The 15686-nt window shown below is 30.3% G+C and overlaps 1 protein-coding gene across 1 annotated transcript in view; it reads right to left on the minus strand.

Moving 5' to 3' along the window:
- The window catches only part of LOC106467435 (oxysterol-binding protein-related protein 1-like), a 59130-nt gene that overhangs the window by 5231 nt on the left and 38213 nt on the right, over nt 1–15686 (minus strand). The window contains 7 exon segments of the mRNA XM_013927785.2: nt 705–996; nt 4531–4649; nt 5776–5854; nt 6806–6982; nt 7534–7631; nt 9270–9404; nt 10976–11051. Of these exon segments, the coding sequence (XP_013783239.1) occupies nt 705–996; nt 4531–4649; nt 5776–5854; nt 6806–6982; nt 7534–7631; nt 9270–9404; nt 10976–11051 (976 nt within the window).

Genomic DNA, 15686 nt, shown 5'->3' on the forward strand with positions numbered 1-15686 from the left:
AGACGTTACGACACGTAGAGTCGTCAACTTTTTGAAGGCCATAGATAGGCCTAAATAAAATGTTTTTAATTGTATACCAGTTTAACGTTGAATATTATTTATGATTTGAACTTTATACACAAGTGCCAAAATACTATAATTCACCTACCTGTACAATTAATTTGTATTATTAGCAACAAAAGTGCTACCTTAACAGGGAGTTTTTCTGTTGGATAAGCAACAAACATTGTACAACAGGTGCACAACACAACTTAGCAAGGATCTTTTACCTACTAAGAAAAAGTAAAATTTTACTCCATAAATTAAACTAAATTATTGTTCACCTGGGATCATGGGCCATTTTCTACTCATATGCCTGTTATATTATTAATATAATATATTAATTAACAGCTTTTTTTTCTTTTTCATCAACAAACACAACATACTAAGTGTACCTTGTAACTAACATAGTAAAAGTTTAGAACATAAATTAAACCAACTTGTACTTCGTTAGGAATCATGAGCCATTCTCTGTCCATATGCCCATCATCTCATTAGAAAACTGTTACTTTCTATCACGTATTATACTCAACAGGATTTTAACTAGTTAAGGACATTTTTTTCTTTTCTACTATTAGGCTTTTCCACTGATTAACTGTAAAATCCCCGACTTTCAAACTTGAATAAGAGAAACATAAGCAAACAAGACAACAAAATGTATTTACCATAGAGATCAGGCTTGAAGATTTGGTACTGCTTTCTTTGCCTCCACTACTGTTGCTTGTAAAAGACTTTTTAAAACTGTTCAGTTTTGACACCATTTTTTTTGGATTGTGAGCTGGGCTACTTGTTGGAGCGTTATTCAGAAAAGGAGTGTTCTTAACATCTTCTGGTTCTGCTCGATCCGGGGGACAAAACTTGGCAGGATGTGTGCGAACATATTCATCGTATGCTTCAACTTCGGCACTCTTCAAATAATCTGTCCATTTTCCATATAAAAAACGAAGTTTTCTTTTTCTAAATAGTAAGAAGTTACACAACTTAACAACAGTGGAACCTAAAAAATATCTTCCTTAAGTTACATGTTCAAGATACAGTAGGAAAAAATATCTTCCTTAAGTTATATGTTCAAGATACAGTAGGAAAAAAATATCTTCCTTAAGTTATATGTTCAAGATACAGTAGGAAAAAAATATCTTCCTTAAGTTAAATGTTCAAGATACAGTAGGAAAAAATATCTTCCTTAAGTTATATGTTCAAGATACAGTAGGAAAAAAATATCTTCCTTAAGTTATATGTTCAAGATACGATAGGAAAAAATAAAAACGATAATTTAACTCTAGAACTCCCAAGGACTTTTTAAAGCACATTTTTCAAAATTATTTATGCATTAAATTGATTGTGATTCCATGTCTCTGTTGGTTTCAAGATTCCTAACATAACACCAGTCACAAAAAAAATGTAAACAAAGGTACCACCAATTACTGCTGGAGAACCTTAAGTATTTCACACAGAAAACTTCATGAGAGATTTCATCAATTTTTTGGCCATTTCTTTACAGTGCCGTAACAACTAAAAACTACTCGATATGATGCAATATAAGTGAAGAGTACAAAAACAAGTTAGTAATTTCAGGGTTAATTTATACAGGAAAACTTTCATGGTGTAGTATCTGATTTGGTGCTTATTTTAATAACAATGTATATCGCTTTTAAACTGCAAGTTGGACTTCTAAGATCACATTTATTTAACCCAGTTTAATAACTACATTATTGATAAAATAACATAATTGTATGTGTGACAGATAGCAACATATACCCAAATTGAAAACTGTCTCATTAATAAATTATTTAGTATTAAAAAAAAAGATTCTGTTACTTACCAGATTTAGGATTAAACATTAAAATATCATCAATATCATGCGTATTAATAAAACACTACTGCACACAAACTACAACTGTATAATAGCTTAAAATTCAACATACTAATGATTTGGTAATGAAATTTTTCTTCTTAAATGTGTGTAAACATCATATATAAACCTTGTGTCAAGAATAAAGATGATACAAAAAGATAGTGAAAGGATTTATGTAGATATTTATGTGTGTAAGAATGATAATTTCTATTAAGTAATTTATTTGAACTATCACCACATTTTTTTTTAATGCACAACTTTCGGCTTAATTAACTAAGCCTTCTACAGGTGCGAGACGTTTTCACACCTGTTGAAGGCTCAGGTAATTGAGCCGAAAGTGTTGCATTAAAAAATGTGGTGATAGTCCAAATAAATTACTTACTACAGATACGAGTACTCTTGTTAAAAGCCTGAAATGGTAATTTCTGTTTATACTAAAATTACCATTTCAGGCTTTTAAAAAGCTTATGAAATTAGAATTTCAATATTGGATTTTACTTAATTGTCATAACTTGCATGTGATTAAACTTTAGGCTTACAAACATTAAGTTAATAACAACATGTTCAAAATGGCATTAAGAAACTTTAGAAATTTATGTCACACAAGTATTTCCATAATAAAGAATTTTGAAGTAATATGATTTGTTAATATCATAATAAGAAATTTTCTCATTGCAAACACCTTTAAAAAGAAACAAAGAAGAATTTCTTATGAGGTATGAAAATATGTCACCAAGTTAATGATTGTTAAGAGGGCGTACTGTAATTTAAGATTCAAATGGATCATCCAAAGAAAACACATCTCCTCAGTGAAAACTAAGTTCTATTTAAACACAATTAAGGAACTGCTATCAGAAAAATTATTATATCTGTTACAGCGTATTAAGATGTGCAAGCTGTAGTATCATCTATTAGCTCTCTTGCTACAAGTTCATTGTTGTTGTTGTTGGGTTTGAAGTTAAGTAAAAAGCTACACAATGGGCTATCTGTACTCTGCTCACCATGGGTATCGAAACCCGGTTTCTAGCGTTGTAAGTCTGCAGACATACCGCTGTGCCACTGGGGATGCCGAGTTCATGACCCCAAATTGACCATTATAGTTTCCGTACAATAGCTTCTAAAATGTTTTGTGTATCTTCACTAAATTTCACAAGTTTTCTGTAATCATTAAGAGTCTTTTGCAGACAAAGGATCAGAAATTTTAATGAATTAGTTTCACTAAAACTTTCTCCACAAATATATGGAGTCAAATTGTTGGCTGCTCTGAGCGTAAAGGGATTTTCACATTAAGAATAAAAATACTTTTCTTCATCTGAAAAAAACTCAAATTTTATTTGTGTAATTTCTAAAACCTCCTAAATAAATTTCAAATGTTATTTTTACAGTAAAACTTTATATTTTATCTATTATTTTCTCTACCTTAACTTTATATGAGGTTGGTCAAATTGATCAAAACGAATTTCAAAGTAAATCTAAATTAGTTTTTTTCCTTCTAGAATGACTTCAAATTGTAACATAAAACTACACTGTTTATCTTAAATATCTCTAAACTTGTTACAGTATACATCTGTTTCTATATAGATTTTATTGTTCTTTAGCCCTTTGGACTGTGTCTAACTGATATTCCTGCCACACAAGTTGTAAATAAATTGGCAAAGGTGTAACTCACGTTACCCTATCAAAGTACATAATATAGGGGCTACTCATGAGTACACCACATGAAAAAATTGTTATCATTATTATTATTATTCATTATTTCTGCTAATCCAACCTAAAAAGTCTAACTTTTAACATTTTAGTTACTTAACAATAATGATAAAAAAAATACACATAAAAAACAAGAAATATAGTACTCACCTGGGTCTTTTTTTTTGCTATTGACTGTCAATGAAACTTACCCTAATTTGTATACTAATGGTACTACTGCATTTTATAATTTATTTTTAATTGAATAAGGCACCAAAGAACACAAAATAATAATATGTAAAAAAAGCAAACAATTTCCTATAACTATCAAAATTTTTCTGGATTTCTAACTATGTGACAAGAGCCATTAAAAATTTCTTTTTGGAACACAGTTTGAACTAATAAATAATTCTCTGTACAGAAAACAACATAATACATAAATCGCTTTCTATTGGTTACAAAGAATACAGTATTAAATGTTAGAGATTAACAATTAACAATTTATGAAAGAGAGGATGTGGCAGGTGGGCATGGCAAGAGGGGGTCCAATTTTCTAGTTTATGTCTCTGTAACCAAATAAGATTGAAGGTTACAAAAATTATGCTTTGCCTGAGCAATGACAACATTATAATGAGTAATTTACATTAAAATTTGTACTTCTCGGTAGGGTGGTAAATAGATTAGAGAAGAGAGGATACCTAAAGAGCAAATTTCACAATTCTCATACAAGGGGAAATTGAGGAGTTTTTTATATTTCCTTATAAAGTTAAGAACATAAAACTTATATAATATTAAAATCTGAATTATTAGCTACATTTAGATGCCAACTAATAACATAGTAGTTTAATTAAATTTTTAATGTAACTCACTAAAATCTTGTGACATGTGCAGAAACAAAAACATTAGTAAATTTACAAAAGTATGGTATTATCCAACAAGGGTTTACTTACTGCCTGTTGTATATGAAACCATCTATCCGATGCAAGTCCTTACTAAACCAACCAGCTGGTTTGAAGTTCAGAACAGCACTAAGGCCTGTGTCATGTCCTATCAATTCTAACATACCGTACTACATTTGAAATAGAAAAATAAATCATTATTAATGCGACTATTACTGGTTATCTTTCTAAATTGATTATTTTTAAGGTCAAATATATGGCAAAGCTGAATTTAAGACCGATCTAAGATCTCATTAAGTTGTCTATTATGTCATTACATTTGTTTCTTAAACATATCGTTCACAAATACAACTCTGATAACTTAATAAAGACAATTCCTGTACTTCTATAATTATCTAGAACTGACAGTATCTCAGTAAACATTCTCTAAAAACCCATTGGAGAATTATAAACAAAATATATATATAATAAGAAATAGCTGTTTCAAATACTAAATCAAATTAAATGAACAATACCAGATTAATGTAGATTTCAAAATGATTTAAAATCATGAGTTTGCCAAAATGGGTGCTTTATACACCATGTTGCATGGAAAAAAATAATCTCTGAAAAAGCCACAACTGAAAACTATTTTTAGGGAGCAAGCAATTATTAGTAAAACATTAAACTTTTTAGTGTGAAGCAAAAATGAAATATATATTTCTAAAACTGCTTTCATTCTATTGTATTTTTTCCAAAGAGAAAAAAAAAAGTTTTGAAATTGATTTTTTCTAAATTTCCTTATATATTTACATTCTCTTTCACGTTTTAACTCAAGATATATTTTGAATGTAGGATGTTGAGGCACGTACCCTCACTTTTCAATGAGAGAGGAAATGTCCCCCTTACACTGCATCAGTATTAAAACATATTTCTCAGGAATTTACTCTAATTATTAGTTACAACTTACAACAACAAGTCTCCATTAGCAACCAGCAGAAACTACTAACAATCAACTGAATAACGTACCAATTTACAATGCACATTGAGCTTCACTGGATAGTCTCGGCATGAGATCAATGTGCCAATAATTTATAGCCATGAATGACCACTGCAGGAAAATACTTGGATCTTTTAAATAGTCATAAAAGGTATGCAATGTTTTATTGTATTTGTTTGTAACTTTTTTTTTATCTCAGATACTCTAACACTCAAGCCCCAGCTATAGAAAGGCCCCACACACTTTTAATACCAAAGCTGTACCACTGTTTCACCCATTTTCCATAATAATAATAACCTCAATAACTCAAACTGTACCTGCTCAAACCAGAGTTTCCCAACAATGATGTTATGGACACAACAGCTTACATTGGTCCAAGTATACGTTTCATTATGTCTACAGAAGAAAAACAAACTGTAAAACCTATTCTTTTCACGGCCACAAGTTTTTAGATTTATACAAAATCCATCATAAGGTATAACATATTACTCTTTACAATCTTCAAAGAAACCGTTTCTCACAAATGACTACTTTTTTTTCTATCAAATTAAAAGTACTTTATTATTAGCTTCTTTAACATTAGTTTCAGGCCTCAGCGAATCTTCTTTTGCATTTAATGAAAAAAAGTCAACAAAGAAATTGCCTGCAACATTTCAATACACTAATAATAGAAAACGATGTTTATTAAACTTACAACACTAGTTTTTTTTTACACCTCACACCAAATCACTTCAGACATGGGTTACAATTCTTTAGGTTTACATGTATTATAATAACACTAGTTTTGTTACAAGCTAACCCATTACTGAGAACTTCTGATTAAAAATATTCTAACTAAACAGATGTGGACTAAATTATTTCAATAGTACCTTATACATTAACAAAAAATAATACAGTATAACAAACTGACTACAATAAATCAGAACCCATAATATTTAGGATTTAGTATCCTAGTTGTCAATGATAATTCTGACGATAATACCCTATTAAAAGTTTGAAAATAAAATGCATTTTTTGTTTTACAAAGCTTGGTATTTTAGAACACTTTAGCTTGTAATACATCTACATACACACACACAGATATATATATACACACACACACAATTCCAAAGTTTAAGACTAATAAATACTTTTGATAAATAAATTCACTTTAAGAAACCTATTTTGTTACAAGATTTTTTATTTATTTTTACAAGTAAATATACATTTTTGACCAATGTGTCATTTTAAATTAACCTTGAAAATTTTTTTAGTCCTTACAAATTTGCCATGAAATTTTTTGTTGTTGTTATGAAATCAAAATTCTTGCTCAAGAACTTTTATCACAAGATAAAGCTTCTTTTTTACCTTAAAAGCTTGACAGTGAGCATGCCATCTGGTTTGATTTCTACAGATTTACCCCAGAACTTGAGTTTTGGATGGATGGATCCATGGAAAATAAAATGTGGAGAATCCGCATGGAAAGCACTGACTGGTGGGTGGTGACTAACCTGTTCACATACAACCCTAAAGCCAAAATCTTCCCTGTTCGAGAGAAAAAGAAAAGATTCAAGTCAGTTAATTTCATTTTAACATATCAGATGCACTGATCTATACTTGTATATTACTTTAGATAAATATCTTAGTCTGGTTTACTGTTATTATTTTATTTCAACAGATTTGTTTACATCATTTAACCACATATAGAATGGTTGACCTGCTTAGCTTTATGAGTATAACTATGGCTGGACTTTAGGCTTACTTATATAACAAAAAAAGTGTTCAGCTCAACACTCTCCCAATACATCTGGGTAAGGTCCATTTGAAATGTTATTCAAAACATTATTTTTTTTATATACATGGGTTTTTTGATTAATTTATTGCATAAAAAATACCACATGTTATTTTATTATTTTGCTACATATTAATACAAATTTGCTACACCTATCTTTATTAAGGTTACTCTGTAAGTATAACATAAAGTTAACATTAGATGTAGATAAGCATAAACAAACTTAGATTTTAGCAACATGTTTTGAGAAGTAAACAAAATTAATCACACTTAAGAGAGAGAGAGAAAGAAAAAAGAGACTTACCTGACTAATTCATAAGTTTCTCCAAGCAGAGGATTAAAAGGTTTTCCTAGTCTTTCCCAGTTAGAAGCTAGTGCAGAAACAGCAAAAGCTGCAACATACTAAAAGTTAAAAAAAAAAAAAAATTGTTCAACACATCTACTGGAATTACTGAGATTAAACCAAACAAACGCATTTTACACAACTAAAGTCTTTCATCTGTGTTTTGGGTTATTTTCATTTGTAATGAAAACTTCTTTTACTTGTTGAATACCATTTTGTATGCTACTGCATTTACCATTCCTTCACCACTGTATAATCCAGTTTTGTGTTATAATTTTAAATGGCAAAACAATGGAACCAACATGCCTAAGTAACAGTGATAAAAACCACACTAGACTGCAAGTGCTTTTTTATACATTCCTCTTAATTAGTATATTAGAGGTTTTAAATTAAAGGTATGTAAAACAGAATTTTCTATCTATTTCTTGTCTATATGCCAGTACCCAGAAAGCCTTCCTTTCTAGAACAAAATTCACCAACTGAACTGGTATGTGAGCAAACATAATTCTGTTCAAAAATATTATTTTATATACAAAGCAATAAATAAGCCTTCTGAAACATTATTAATAAAACAGACATTTGTTGCTGATGGCCCATTTAAGGCACATAATCACAAAACTTGATTCTCATAGTGATAAAAATAACACTAGACTGCGATTAGTTTTCTCCAGTTTCCTGTTGTAACATGTCTCTAAACTGAAATCTGTAATGAACTAATTAAAAGAAAAGTAAAAAAAAAACACCACAATTTATTATGATTTTCATCACTATTGTTAGGCCAGTTGGTCACTTTTATTCACCAGCTTTTGATGTTTAAAACTGTAACATTAAATGCTTTGTACGGCCAGCGCTGTCTCTCGTGAACATTTCATTTGGAGCCAAGAAAATATTACCAGCGATTTTCTTGTGATCATGATGATACATACAAGGTGGTTTTGTGGTATATTGAAGACTTAAAATAGGGGGATTGAGTTTTGAAGTTCTTTGAAATAATCTTTGATTTTATTATATTGTGATAGTACCTTATATATATTAGATGTACACAGAGCCAAGGTCTTCGGTGTTTCTGTGAATAGTCAGCATGCTGATAACGGAAACTTGGGTGAAGTATTACTTAAAATACCTACGGAAACAATTATCTATATATAACAAATTAATTTTTTTTCAAAGTACTGAAAAAAAAAACACAAATTTACATAAGATCCAAAAAGAAATTCTGTGGAAAAAACAAACAACTAGAATACCTTAATACAGATCATGAAGACACTTTTCTGAACAGTAATAGAAGTTTAGTTTGATAAACAATTTGTAATATGATTGGAAACAATTTTCATCTACATGCAACTTAAGTAGTGTATTATAATCACTGGTTTAAATATAATAAATCTTCCTTCACAAATATAGTGAGCTTATTTATTTCAGAGAGCATCTTATTCTTGGAGACGGTAATGTTGAATAGCATTAAGAGATACCATCATGTTTGAAAATGATTTATTTTTTAATAAGACTTTGCTGTTCTAAACAGTTTAAGTAGTTACACAAAAATAATACTCATTTCCATGAACATAACTTAAATGAAGTATAAACTTAAATATGGAAAACATAATTTGTTTTTAACTAGTAAAACTTAATTTCTGAGACATAACCATACTTGTGAATTTCCACCAGAGGATGCTATAGTATTTCTAGTATATTACCTGAATTCTATCTACTGGATCATCACATTCGTCAGCTTTCTGTAACAAAAAACTGTACTCCATGTATTCAGTGATTCGCTGGAGAAAGCTAAGTGGTTCATTAAACACTACAGGCATGGTAATCTTGGATAACTCCTACAAAAAATATAACATAACATTAAATTCATCTGATCACTTTCTATTTTACTGTAACAGACATGAAGTAAAGTAATACTCAAGTGATTGAAATAATAAAACTGAACAAAGAATTTGTGTTATAAAAAAATAAAGAGAAGGCCGAAAGAAGTCGAACAGCGTAGCATTTCATGTGAGTGTAGCAATGTCACAAAACTTAGATGTTTCACAAATTATGAAAAACTTTAATTAAAATATTAGACAGTCTATTTTGACTCTAACCCTTAATTACTACAGTGATGGTCTATATAGTTCTTTAATAGTTTTCTTAAAAATATCTCTGGAGTCTGAGGCCTCATCAAAAATCATTCTAGTAGTTAAGGGTTAATTATAAATGTATGTCATCACATCAACAGGGTAAGATGGTGAAATGTATTTGCTCATAAATGTGTATAACACAGCTTACCGGTTTTTTTCTTTCTTGTATTACTTATATCCTTCACAAAAAAAACTCTTAGCAATATGGCAAGTTAATTCTACAATATATTGGGGCTATGCAACAAAGTTAGTAATAAAGTATTTTCATACACTTTATCCAAACAATAGAGATTTACTTGAAAATTGGTTAAAAAAAAAACATGTAAGGAAAAACAGTCTAAAAAAAAATCCTGTAAGATAATAATTATCTTTATTGCAGAAAGTTTTGTTACCTTTCAAAGATTAGTTATAAATCCTGGTACTTTCTGTGACCTATAAACTATACCAAAATGTGTTGGAGATAAGCCTATCTCACATTAAACTATGTGAAATATCACAAAGCTTTACAAACTATAACTCGTGGATTTTTTAAAATGATATTTTAGATGTGCAAATATATACATATATAGACACACACTCAAAGTTATAAGAAAATTATAATCAGAAACAGCTACAATATAACCAACAAAATAAATGGAGTACCTTTGAAAAGTATAGCTCCTTCTTTAGGATTGAAATTATTTCAAAAAGCATTTTAATTATTCATTTTCTTTTTTAATTGCAATTCATCTAATTTTTGATGCTGCATCGTTGTTTAGGAAATCAAAATAACATACCCATTAGTCAAACTTACAAGGCATGATCACAAAAAATAAAAACAACAAAGAATTATTTATATTAAGCAACCAATACTGATTTTCAAAAATATAACTTGGAATAACTCCCTAGAATTTCTATTGCACTATATTACTGAATATTCCAATACTTATAATGTTTGGGCTGTTTAAAATTTGGCATAAAGCTACATGAGAGCTATCTGTGTAGCTGTCTATAATTTAGTAGTAATAGATTAGAGGGAAGGCAGCTGATCAGCACCACCCATCACAAACTCTTGGGCTACTCTTTTACCAATGAATGGTGGGATTGACCATCACATTATAATGCCCCCACAGCTGAAAAGGTAAGCATGTTCGGTGAACCTGTGACACGCAGATTGCGAGTCGAACACCTCAACTACCAGGCCATTTATATTGTACAGAACAGTACATGATACCTTACAGAAGCTTATCTAAACCTTTAAAACTTAAAAAGAAATGACAATTATCTTTACATACCTTTCCTATACAGTGTCTCAATATACTCCACAGACTGAAATCATTTCTAGAAAACATTGGAACTGGAAGACGACACCTATAAATAAGCATTTATAAATTACATAAACTTCACTGCTGAAGAGATATGTACACCAACTTTGTGATTAATCTACTTTAAACTGAAAAGAAGATGTATGGAGAAAATCTCAAAATAATCTAGCATGAAAAAAAAATTAGAACTTGTACTTTTTTTTATAGTATGACATACAGATCCGTGAGATAATCGTATGTTGCAGGTGAAACTACTTTCCAAACACACCTGAAGAAAGTTTCAAAGCAAAAAAACAGTTCAAAACATTCGCATTCAAACCGATTGTTTAACGCTCAATGTTAGTACTTTAAGCCTTATACAATCACAAAATGTTTAGTTATGCGAGTTTTAAATACTTTGAAGCTAATGTTAATATATTGAATCCTAAAAATGATCTGATCCAAATTTATAGATATTAAGAATTCCTCAACTGTTAAGTTCTATTAATCTACCTTTCATGTCTTCAAAATAGATATATTTAAAAATCTTACTTAACTATGTCTCCTGCACCTATGAATGGACAGGCTTAAAACAAGTGTGGAACAAGAATACACATTTTTAGGTAGCCAGTTTGACAATTCCACATAAACACTACTTCTGTTAGTCCATTAAAGGTGTTTCTAATTTGTTTAACTGTTTTTTCAAAGCAAAACTTGAATAAATTCTAAGTTCTAAGGCAGCAACAGTCTTTTTTCCACCAGTATGATGTCATATGACACAATTCGAAAAATTTGTGCTTCACAACTCTAATCAAACATAAGATAGTCAGTTGCCAGACTACTCTTACCATTGTACGTAATATTAATGAAGAAAATTAAAAGACATCTTGCAAAAGTGTACAATGCATATTCAAATTGTACATCCCTTAGTTTCAATGAAAATTGATTTGAGAAGAAAGCTTTTAATAAACTAAAACCTCATTCTGAGCTTTCTTCTTGATTCTGTTTCTTAGATGAGTATACTATGATGCAAGAGAAGTAAAAGTAACCTAACTGGAGATTCAGTGACATTGATGTCAGATAGATGGACTATGTGATAGAAGTTTTTTTTAATCAATTTATTATATGCAAAATTACAAAGCCAATTTTTCTCAAGGCCACTGAATCATAAAATGAAACTGAATATGAGTAAATCTTCAGCAATATTATAGACATGATCAGAGAAGACTTTTTATTTAAAAATAAATATTTATAGAAAATGAATAAAGTATTAATGTTTTTCCGAGTATTTGAATTGGGTTAATCAAATTACAGATTTCAAAACGTATCAAATGCTTATCACAATTCTAGAAGTTTGACAAAAATTGTAAACTTGTTAGTATTTATTTGTTCAGTCACTTTGGAAGGAATCTATGAATAGATCAAGTTGGAATAAACTTTTCCTCTGTACAAAATGGTTAGTAATTTAATGTTATCTCAATTCTTAAAAAGTAAAAAAAAAGATTTATTTCACATACATTTGTACTACAGTTGACATTATAATTTACTGAGTTACAGTTTCATCTTAAAAAAATAAAGCATATTATATACTTCAGTAAAGGTGACTTTAACTTGATAAAATTTCAAGATTATTTTTCACAATGGATAATGTTTTGATACAGTGTCATATTTTCATAAATACAGTCTTAAAATCATTTGTGTGTGTGTATATGTATAAATGTATATTATAATTTAAAAGTTATAAATTAGGTCTATAAGTGATCAAAATTAATTTACTGTGGCAAAATTAGGATATGACAATTACGACAAGTTATAACTAGCTTAATCGGTTTAGTAACAAAAATAACAGTCTCATCAGCATTGGAAATAAAACATTTAGCACTTTTAAAAGTATTTGTAATGCTTCAAATGACGTTCCTCAGTACAGATGTGATTAGTGAACACCATTTCTTAGCAGGCATCAAAAGCTGTTGATAAATGGTTATCGCACAATCACATTCGTTATCATTATAGGAGGAAGTGGGTGGGTTGAGGAAATAGAAAGAAATGTATTCATAATTAATATTTATTACTGGTGTTAATACTAAATGCAAGATGTTCCGGTTGACTGGATGAATTCAACTGGCTGCATACCTTAACTATATTAAAATCATTACTCAGGTGACATTAGACTATCGATTCGGAAGTCACATGCTACATTTGTAACAGTAATATTAGGTCTTTGTTCCTTATTACTATTAGCCTACTTAATTGCAAGCCTGTGGCTAGGCCTATCTTACTTATTACTATTAGCCTACTTAATTGCAAGCCTGTGGCTAGGCCTATCTTACTTATTACTATTAGCCTACTTAATTGCACGCCTGTGGCTAGGCCTATATTTCAACTTTTGATTTAAGTGTTTGTTGTTTTTAACTGAAGTGTTGGAAACTAAAATACTTTGTAACTTTGGCGTTTTTTTTTCTTTTTGTATTACTAATTACATGAAAAGCATTTAAAGTTAGATTCACCTGTAGCGTTTTTGATCAATTCTGTCGATAGTAGGCCTATGCCCTTCTCCAGCCATGTTTGCTCGCTGTAGGTTATCAGAAGTTTCAATTCAGTCAAGTAAAATTTTGATCTTTAGTTTAAATCTATCGCTGAGGTTGGAATCGTTATATCTTGTCACTGAATAATCCACGCCAATCTGTTCAAATTTAACGATACACTACTTCACTCTACTGAACCTTTACGTCAGAAATATTTCTGAATGTGATTTAAAACCTAAAGATAAGCGACGTTTCCGTACTGGCATGTATTATAAAAGTAAATTAATGATAAAAACAGTACACCCAAAGTTATAACACCAGTATTTCTCCATTATCTCAAACAATAATAATCTCGCCAGATGATTAGTTGGTGCAGAAATCATAACATATTTACATCTACACAAATTTGAACTGCTAATACAATTGTACAATTGCCCTCAAAACACGAAGTCTAACCTTAGAGAAAACAGTATTTTTTGTCGATTCAACAGCTAAACTTGTTAGCCCAGCAGATTCTGCTAATAAAAATATTCAGAATCTGTCATGATAAAGATCCATCAGTCCTCAGGTCAGATTCAAAATAAGTAAATTCGAGGCTAGTAGGATTTCATTCAATCAAAATATTTATATTTCAATGAACAGTTTTGTTTGCAGCATACCGTATTAATTTCATGGGTATATCACTAACTTTTAAAAAGTATGTCAACCTTCAGCTGCCCTTAATTTGACTTTAAATCTAATTTATACACATACTGGTGACTGAAAAGGATGCCCAAAAATTTTGAAATTTTAAGGTACGTTTTTAATTTTTTAAGAGTTTGAAAAACGTCTTCCTCACTCTTATGATACCAATTTTCAGCAGTCGAAACGCTGTCACACGCGGCACGAGCCAAGAACAACTGACGTAACTTCAACTGATATATCAATGAATGGCTGTTGGAACTAAAAAATCAGGGAAAGAACTTAAAAAACCGTACGGAAAAAGAAATTTTTCACAAAACGAGAATGAGCACAGATATCATTTTTTATGTAATGATAAACATTACGCTAAACAATTGGATAAAAATTTTATATACTGTAAGACAGGTCTTGTACGAAAAAACGGCCTTATATTTCCGACGTTTCAATTTACAGTGTCTTCAGAGATTCAGCCAGTTCAAAACACAACAATTAATACAAAAATGAAGCTGTTGTAAGGGGGGAATCCACTGTATGTATACTCAGAGCCATATTATGGGTGGAGCAGAAAGAGCAGCAGCACCAGAACCTCGACCACTTGGGGCCCCCAACGAAAAGGAATTTTGAAATTTTTATGCATTATAAGCACTTGTATTTATTTATCGCTATTATATTGCCCCAGGCCCTCATGTAACCTAAGTTCGCCCCCTGTGTATACTTTAAATAAAAGTCCAGAGAGACAGTGTTTTTAATGGATATTATATATATTTTATATTATGATCACTCCATAATATTTCATACGACGATAATGACTAAACGAATGTCGAAACATTGTGTCTCTGGACTTTTATATAGAGGTTGGAGCTCTTTGTAAAACGAACATCCTAACCATACTGTTATGACGTGTACGCCTTTTACAAGCTGGCGAAGAATGATTGCAATTATACTTGTTATAAGACACATGGGATTACATAATGAATGTAATGCTCAAAAATGTAATAGGCCTAATACCAATGTCTCATGACAAATATAATCGTAACCATTCTTCACCAGCTTGTAAATGGCATATACACTATCACAATTGTTGTTGTATCAAATGGCTTATAAAAATTGTGTTAGGCTTAAGACAAGTAGACTTGTAGATTTCGGTGTCTGCGATTAGAATTATTCTTGGAATTCTGTATTTAAAGAAGTACTCTAGCAAATGCTTTTACAGGCAGAGTTATGTATATATAACTGAGCAATGTTAAGAAGTATATTCTTTCTTTGAAACTGAAGATTTCTCAATTTCATTAGGTATTGTTTGTTTCAGTTGATCACACACAATAATGCACTTAAACCAAAGTCAACAAACCCTTGGATGAGAAACACTAACGATAAGTAATTTTAAGTATCCGTATGTAATGTTGGTTCATGGCAAAAATATACCATTTGACTAGTTAAATGTTTTACACTATCTTATAAACTACTAGCTGGGGTACCCGTCTCCTGGACAGAAG

Source organism: Limulus polyphemus, unplaced genomic scaffold, assembly GCF_000517525.1.
Source record: "Limulus polyphemus unplaced genomic scaffold, Limulus_polyphemus-2.1.2 Scaffold2615, whole genome shotgun sequence".
Lineage (NCBI taxonomy): Eukaryota > Metazoa > Arthropoda > Merostomata > Xiphosura > Limulidae > Limulus > Limulus polyphemus.